This window comes from Belonocnema kinseyi, chromosome 9 (genome assembly GCF_010883055.1).
Source record: "Belonocnema kinseyi isolate 2016_QV_RU_SX_M_011 chromosome 9, B_treatae_v1, whole genome shotgun sequence".
NCBI lineage: Eukaryota > Metazoa > Arthropoda > Insecta > Hymenoptera > Cynipidae > Belonocnema > Belonocnema kinseyi.
The window spans coordinates 78122252-78130982 of record NC_046665.1 but is presented as its reverse complement, the minus strand read 5'-3'; the positions used below and the strand labels follow the sequence as shown (position 1 = coordinate 78130982).

At 28.3% G+C, this 8731-nt stretch overlaps 2 protein-coding genes across 2 annotated transcripts in view; one reads left to right on the top strand and one right to left on the bottom strand.

The window, feature by feature from the left end:
• LOC117179342 (target of rapamycin complex 2 subunit MAPKAP1) overlaps positions 1-2331 on the top strand; it is a 14392-nt gene extending 12061 nt beyond the window's left edge. The window contains exon 7 of the mRNA XM_033371024.1: positions 1518-2331. Coding sequence (XP_033226915.1) covers positions 1518-1714 — 197 coding nt within the window. The 3' untranslated portion in view covers positions 1715-2331. The remainder of the gene's footprint in view (positions 1-1517) is intronic.
• Positions 2295-8556, bottom strand: LOC117179345. The gene is made up of 2 exons (XM_033371027.1): positions 8101-8556; positions 2295-2925 (listed from the first exon to the last, which is right to left on the bottom strand). The coding sequence occupies exons 1-2, from the start codon at positions 8249-8251 to the stop codon at positions 2489-2491; spliced, it is 588 nt and encodes a 195-aa protein (XP_033226918.1). The 5' UTR covers positions 8252-8556; the 3' UTR covers positions 2295-2488.
• Between the last annotated feature and the right edge of the window lie 175 nt (positions 8557-8731).

The window sequence follows — 8731 nt, the reverse complement described above, 5'->3', positions numbered from 1 at the left end:
ATTCGTCTTTTTTGGTAGTAAATTAATCTTTTTATTTGAAAATCCATCTTTCTTAGTTGAAAGATCAACTTTTTATACTAATCTTTCAGATTTAGAAAAAAATTCTAAAAGTACATACGGTTTTAGTGCGTTTCGAGATGATGAATGTTCTTGATAGAAAATTAATCATTTTTTTTAATTTATCTTTTTTGTTGAAAATTTAACTTTTTGGTTGGGAATTCTTAAATTTTGTAAAAAATTCGTCTGTTTTGGTAGTAAATTATTCTTATTGTTTGACAAAAATCATATTTTTTACTTGAAAATTCAGCACATTCTTGAATTTGATTGAAATCTCGCCTTTTTTGGTAGTAAACTAATCTTTTTATTTCAAAAATCATACTTTTTTTAGTTGAAAAATCAACTTTTTGGCTTTGAATTCGTAAATTCTGTTAAAAATTCTTCTTTTCTTGTATTAAATTAATCTTTTTGTTGGAAATTATACTTTTTAAATTGAAAATTCAATTTTTTTAATAAAAATTCTTAACTTAATTCAAAACTACGTTTTCTTGGTAGAACATTAATATTTCTGCTTAAAAATTGCGATTTTTAGTTCAAAAGTTTAAAAACTAGGTTTTAAAGTTAACTTTTTTCTTAAAAATTAAAAAAAAATGTCTTAAAAATTCAACTTTTTCGTTGCTAGTTCTGGAATATTATTGAAAATTCGTCTTTTTTTTTGTAGTAAATTAATCTTTGTTTAAAAATTCAACTTTTTTAGTCGAAAATTCGACTTTGTGGTCAAAGGTGGTTCTTTTTAACGTCAAAATTCAACTTTTTTATAGTATAAAATTAACTTTTTATATTTTTGATTAGATAATTCAATTGTTTTGTATTAAAAATTCATAATTTTTTCTGGAAAGTTCAATAAATCAATTTTTTTTAAATCAATAATTTGGTAGAAATTTCGTTATTTATCATTAATTTTTTTTCATCACAAGTTATTTTCTCACCAGGATATATGGATATTCAACCAAAAAAGATTAATTTTTCATCCAAAAAAATGAATTTTCTATCCAAAAAGCGTATTTTTCACAAAACAGTTAAATTTTCGACAAAAAATGACTTTATTACAAAATAGTTTAATTTTCAGAAAAATAATCAAATTTACAACGAAATATTCGAAGTTTTAACCAAAAAGAAGAAACTTTCAACCAAAAATTGTTGGATTTTTTTATGGACTTCTATTAATTCAGTTTGGATTTAAGGGAAGAAACGAAAAAAAGGGAAAGCTACTTGATAACAGAGAAAAAAAACATAAATTCTTTTTCTAGTTTTGAATTTTAATTTAAAAATGTTTATTGTGATTAGAATTAAAACTAAATATATCGAACTTCTGAGAAAAATCGAAAAAAGGTGATTAGTCGCATTTTTTTCAAAAATAAAGTCGAAAAAATCGCACGATCCGAGTCCTGATTAAAAACTGAATAGAATAAAATGTGTGAAAGAAATTTGTACTAATTTCTTAAAATCTGATGCTTCAGTTTCATCGAGCCATCCTCTTCAGCAATCAGCTTCCTTCAAAAATCACGATTTTGAGGCTGACTCTGCGACAGCTGAAGAAATAGTTCGAAAAATAAATCACATTCTCGAACTCCGAAGCAGTTCATCAAGAAAGGAATTTTTAGCACATCGAGAACGAAAAGCAGCGAGACGAAAAAGCTTTCATCTACACAGATGACAACTCTATTCACTGGTACACTTGATACTGGAATTCTTGAAAAGTCTAAAAGCCACGGGAACGAAGTTGAATGCCTGTTTTTCATTAAACATGGAATAAAATCTGGCAAACTGAAAGTAATTCAGCTGACGGAACTAAGTTAGTCGTATTTTGCTACTCCGTGTGTAATATAGGAACATTCAATAGCTGGTGCAGAATTTTCTGCTTCTTTATTTCAACGATCGAAATTAAAAACCTCTTTTTATTTTACTTTTTTTTTAATATATTTTGGATCGAGACATTTTAAGTGTGTTGTCCCTAATTTATCGTTAAATTCTTGGTTTGTTTAATATCCAAGAATTTCTTAGTTTAATTGAATTTCTTACATTTTAAAAACTTCTGTTGTAAATACATAGTATTCAACGAAGGTCAAGTTTGAGAATGTAAGTCTGCGTTACCAAAGATCTTTTAATAATACTGCTACGTGTAATTAATTTTATGTATTGTAAACCAGTTAATGAAAAGTTTTAATTTAGCGGAAAGTTGACGAATTATTCCAATTTGGAATGAAGTATTGATATGCCACATTTGACTAGAATGATCTGTTCATGAATCATTAAATATATTTTAAACATTAACAATTTGTGTTCTTGCTTCCATTCAACCGATTTTCAATGTTTGAACTTTAAAATATTTTATCAAAAATACACTCGTGATTAACAAAACTATTTCTTATTTCCTACATAAAAAAAGTGTTTAAAAAAACGCTAATAAAATTATTACCACCAACAGTTTTTAGTCTACCATAGAAATGATTTTCGCTTTAGCTTCTTTGATTTTTTTATCCATTTTTTCGTAAAATGTCGCGTGCAGTCGAGTACAGTGTTGATTAAGAATTGTGACCCTCACTGCCATGTCAACCAAAGATTTGCTGCTTTTAACGATATCTTCATAATTGGGACGTGCCTCGATAAAATTTCTTTCCGATTCGGTGAATAGACTCAAATCAACTTCTTGGCCATTCTTTTCTATCATAGCTTTTTTCTTGAGGAGGTTACGATATCGAGTTCTTCGTTCTTGCAACACTTCATGCCAGTCTTGCTTCTCTCGTTTCAAACTATCAATATAAGCTCGTAAATCAAAGGATTCTTCCCGTTCTTCATCCATATTTTGACATTCCTCAATCGTTGGGGCTGGATATATGACATTTGTAGTTGTCGTTTCGTCAGTTTCTGAAGAAAGAAATTATAATTATATAGTTTTCTGAATAAGAGGCCCTATAATGTAAGAACAGTTTTAGGGTGGCCTTATTTATCCAGAAAAACTCCCGGTATTAAAAAAAAGTTTATAATAACATTAATTATTACAATAAATTTTTTATTTCCTTAATCGATTTAGGGGCCGTGTATACTGTATACATTAAATAAAATTGCTTTATACAATTCTGAACCATGTACTCCCTTTTGTTCGAGTCCGTAGGTTTTAGACCCCCCCCCCCCCCCCCCCCCCCCCCCCCCATCCGTATCCCAAAGATGAAATTTTTACCAAAAGAGATGAATTTTCAAATCAAAAACACGAATTTTCAACAAGAGTTCAATTTTCAACGAACAAAGCTTTTTCAGTCAATATGGAAAAAAAATTTCATCCAGAATGTTGAATATTTAACCAAAAGAATGGATTTTATAATCAAGAAGAATAATTTACTATCAAAAAGGAGAATTCTGAACAAAGTTCATTAACTTTTTAAAAAACTTGAATATTCTAGAAAAAATACGAATGTAAACCAAATAGTTTAATTTTTAAACTAAACAAAAAAAAATCTTAAAAATGGAATAGATCAATTTTCATTGCAAAAAAATAACTTTTGTAAGCATTAAAAAGTCAATCTGTACAAAAATGTATATTTTCACAAAAAGGCTCGAAAAGATTGTGAATCCAAGAATTAGTGTTTGAACCTTTTTGTGCAAAAATAAATTTTTGAACAGATTGACTTGTTAATATTGTGTCTCCAATTTATATCGTTCAACGCTCAAGAAAATAATTTTCTATAAAAAAAACTAAAAAAATATCTACCAAATAGTTAAATTGTCTAGTAAATTGTTGAATTTTACAGCCAAAATGACTAGTTTTCTAAAAAAAATTTTAATTTTCAGCATAAAGTTATGTTTTCAACCCGAAAGTTGAATTTTCAAACAGGTTGCTGAATTTGTAGTAAAAAAAAATAATTTTAACAAAAAATTGATTTGTCACGAAGTAGTTGTATTTTCAACTTAAAAAGATAAAATTTTTTTTAAAATTTAGTAGATAATATTTTAGCCTAAAAAGAATTTTTTTTTAATTTAAAATTTTTGAATTTAACCAAAAAAGATCAATTATTATTTTTAACAATTCTTAAGGATTTCAAAACATTTAAGGAATTTCAAAGGTTCCAACCACCAGATTTCAAAGATCTCAAAACATTTAAAAGATTTTTAATGATTTCAAAAGGTTTCAACAAATTTGAGAAGATTTGAAAACATTTTAATAATTTCAAATGAAGAGAAAAGATTTCACGAATAAAGATTAAAGAAACATTTTAAAAATATTTCAAAGATTTAAAAACATTTCAAATATTTTAAACGATATCAAAATTTTGTATAACATTTTAAAAGATTTCAAATATTCCAGTGATTTTAAACGATTACAACAAATTTCATAAAGATTTCGCAAATATTTCAAATATTCCAGTGATTTCAAACGAATAAAAAAGACTTGGAGAAGATTTTACAATTTCTTTAAAGAATTCACAAAGATTTCAAAAGATTTCAAAAATTTCAAAACACTTCAAAGATTTTAAGCGATTTCAAAAGGTTTCATCACATTTGAGAAGATTTCTTAAGACTTCAATGATTTTAAACAAACACAAAAGATTTCGCAAACAAAGATTAAAGAAATAGTTTACAAAGATTTCAAGAATTTTAAAGATTTTAGAAAAGCTTTGAAAAATGCCAAAAGATTTCTCACAGATTTAGCGGAAATTTCAAGCTTTCAGTAAGGATTGTAATAGTTCACAAAGATGTCAAAAGATTTCAATGATTTCTAAGACATTAAAAAGATTTTAAAATATTCCTAAAGATTTCAAAAAGACGACTCATGTGCGCAAAAAATTAAGAATTTCTTTATTTACGATTCGGCTTTCTTTAGAAATTTTTGCCCAATAAAAAATGAAATGGCTCAATTTTTACATGTATGACAAACGTTTATTTCATGTAAAAAAGGTTGAAAACCTGGAAAAGACCTTGAATTTTGTCCCTAAGAATCGCTAGACACCCTGTTAGAGATATTTAAATATTTGTTTGTTTAAAAAACAAACTAAAAAAATGTCTGAACGTTTAAAAAAACGTTTTTTTAAAAAATAGACATTCTTTCTTTAAACATCAGTGGGTTTTAAATTAATTATTTAAATTTTCTTCAGAATCTGACGTGGTGGACTGTCTTCTCTCTGGAGTGACCACACAATTACATTTTCAAAATTCCCTTACCAACTTTTTAATTTTCCATGACTATTCATATTTGAATACCAGAATTATAATCTTGTCAAATTTCCAATATAAAATCTTATATAAATAGAATAACGAAATTTCAAATTGAAATTGTTTAATTCATTATTCATGAAAATTCTTTAAAGTACCTCGTATGGAAGTTTTGTGAATTTTGCTCGTTCTTTTTTATATCCCTGAATAATCGTAGGATATGATCCTTATAACAAGGCAAATTAAACGCAGACTAGGAAACAATACTGGCCTTTTGTAAAAATATACATTTTATAGTTTCAAACAAATCACCGTCATTATATTACTTTTAAATTGTTTACAGATTTTCCTTCGGAAAAGACAGTGAACCTGTCGGATTTAAAATGGATCAGGCCATTCTTTTAGTTAATGTCTCGGCCAAAAAATAATTATTTTTCTTAACTGTAAATATTAAAAATATTAATAAACGCATAGTAGGATATTTTTGAATAATTATTGATGTCCTTTAGTTTTGATTGAAACTCAATTAAGGGCATATGATACTTAGAAAATTGTCGAATTTACTAGTTTTAGGTTCCCCAGCTTTTTTTCTAGAATAATAAATATTTTGTCTTAAAAATTTGGGAAATGATAGCGAACATGCTAACGGACGTACTCGCACACTTTTTTGTGTTTTTTTATCAACAGATTTTTTATATTGCTAACAACGTGTGTGTATATTTCGAGGTTATGTCTGTTACAATTAACCAATTCCAAATTATCGGAAAGGCAGAGATGAAAAACGACTTAACCTCAAAATAATGCATATGCATAAAATTTTTATTTAGCACATAAAAATTTTTTCGTTATTATCCCTGAAAAAAGAGTCCGGGGACGTCCGTTATGATATTTTATAGCATCTCCGAATTCAGTTTTTAAAAATTTTCATTTTTGTGGAAAAAGTCGGGGAAACTGTGAGTATCACCTCTCTGGTATCACATGCCCTTAAGAATTAGAAATATTTAAACTGATCCCTATTGGCTACTTTGCAAACCACTAAACGCGTTTTTTAAATAAAGACCTATACAATTTCGAATAATTTCCCGGTTTCCTTAACCAGCGGTCGGCCTTCATGGAAGAATTATTGAATTTTAAATATTTAAACGTGAAATATAATAACCATGAAGGTTTTAAGGGGATCACCCCGTGTGACGGCCCGTTTTTTAAATGTTTTCTGGGAATTTTTTTTTGACGAACGATAACAATATACAACTTATTTATTCACATTTGAACAGTAAATTGTGCAAGTTTGAACCCAAAATCTTTATAATAATGCATATGGCGCAACTCCGAAGACACCCATATAAAAAAAAGTGTATCCATGGCCGACGTGATTTCGGAAGAACGGCTTATTTGAAGCTATGACCACGGCCTGAACTATGATATTTGAAAAATATTGAAAATTGAGTAAGTGACACGGTTTTGAATTTTTTTTCAAATTTCATGATTTTTTCGATTATTTTCTTACGAAAAAAAAAAACGGTTTGTAATTTTCTAATCATCCTAGTTCAGGCCATGCGTACACATGTGCTGAAACTACCCTACAAATTTCAAAGCAATCGGTCAAACCGTTTTTGAGATATCATGCCGGCCAATTCGAAAAACGTGGTTTCGAGAAAAACGCGTTTGACAATTCAAGAATGACGTAAACAATGAAGTAAACCTAGTCGCTCTAACAGTTGTAATTTTCCAATGACTTCGAATATTGGAATATCACTTCGCCAGCATATTCTACACACGTGCAGGAAAAAATTTAGGCAAAAAAAATCGATTTTTTCGACCGGACAAACGGGGTGACCCCCTTAATTTTAAATTATTGTCAACTTATGGTTTCAAATTCGAAACGTAAATTTGGATTCGAAAACTAAATATGTGCATGGCATAATTATACAAAATAAATAAAATTATTCACAAAAACATGCAATACATTCTATCTCTCTCTCTCTTGCTCAGAAATATTTTAGTGGTAAATTTATGGATACTACCCGGTAACAAGCATTGAATACAGAAAAATTAAGAATTTGTATTCCTATGAATACGGGATATTTCCTTCGTCTAAAAATCCCCCAACGGGAACAGAAAAAGTGCAAATCCTATTCCTCTCAATCGACTTAGTAAAATTTAACGAAAGCATTTATTTAACCTATTTTTCATTATTAAAGCTTTTTATAACTTATAAATTCGAAGAATATTCACATTTATATTTATTTATATTTTAATAATTTATTTAACGTGTTAAAAAATTGAACAAAGAAATCTATGCAAATGTGTGAATTTAAATAATTTTAACTCTAGAGAGGCAGAGTTGAATTGGTTAGAATTAAAATTTCAGAATTAACATTTCGCATGAAGGAATTAAAACAACTTATTACACATATTTTGTGAACTTATTAGAAGGAATTAAATAAAATCAAAATATGACCACTTCTGAGGAATAAAAAATATCTCTGTGAAGTGCATTACCGGTACAATTAGAAGGAATTAAATATATTGAAAACACTTCCTCCTTGGGAGAATAGAAAACCGTGTGGCGGTCGCTATGGAAATAGAAGTGAATAAGTTTAGGAGGTATCTTATTCTTATTGTGGCATTTTAGACAGATGGAAAAATCGCGCAATCAAAATAATAGAATAATCTTCACATCTGCGCTGAAATCTGACAATATTAATTTTTCTCTATTCTACGCTTATTACCGGGTAACGCATGTAAAATAGATGGAAGCTAAAGGCTGGAAATCATCATGTGTAAAAATTTACAATTTTAACGTCTATGCCAATTTTCCTAGTCAGAAGAACAAAAAATGTATGGAAAACCAAAATGTAAACATAACCTAAAAATGCAACAAACAAGACTTACCGGCCGTTTCGTTGTCCGGAGCTGTCAACAATACAGATCGTCTTTGGAAAATAGACGATCGGCGCTTTAGACTTCCTCTTGCACGAGGAATTGGCCTTTCTACTTCCATTGCTTCGCACACAGCCAATTCAGAATTTTCAGAATCACTCATTTTTAAACAAAGCCGTCAAAAATTTCAAACTGCTAACATTCGCGCGTGGTTTTCTATTTATAATAAGTAAATAAGGCATATGGCATCTGTGGTGACATTTTTACTTCATCTTCAGCTAGCTTCACTTCGTCAATTGCAGAGGGGACGAAACTTAATTTTTGTTTTGTAATATCGTAATAAATAATGATAATTATTATTTTATCATTCAATCAAATAGTTCTTAAAAAATGAGAAATAATTCTTAAATGTACTTATATATGAACAATTTGTTTTTACGAAGATATTAAAAAGATAACTAAATAAAAATTGTATTTGGCTCCATGGTTTCCCCCTTAGCACTTGATAGTGAAGTTAGCTGGCGATGAAGTGATAATATCGAATTACAAACAATCGTACCTTGAGCACGAAGTTTAAAAAGTTTACATTGTTTTAAAGCACTATTGTGAAATATAATTAATTTAAGATTTACTCCTTAATTTT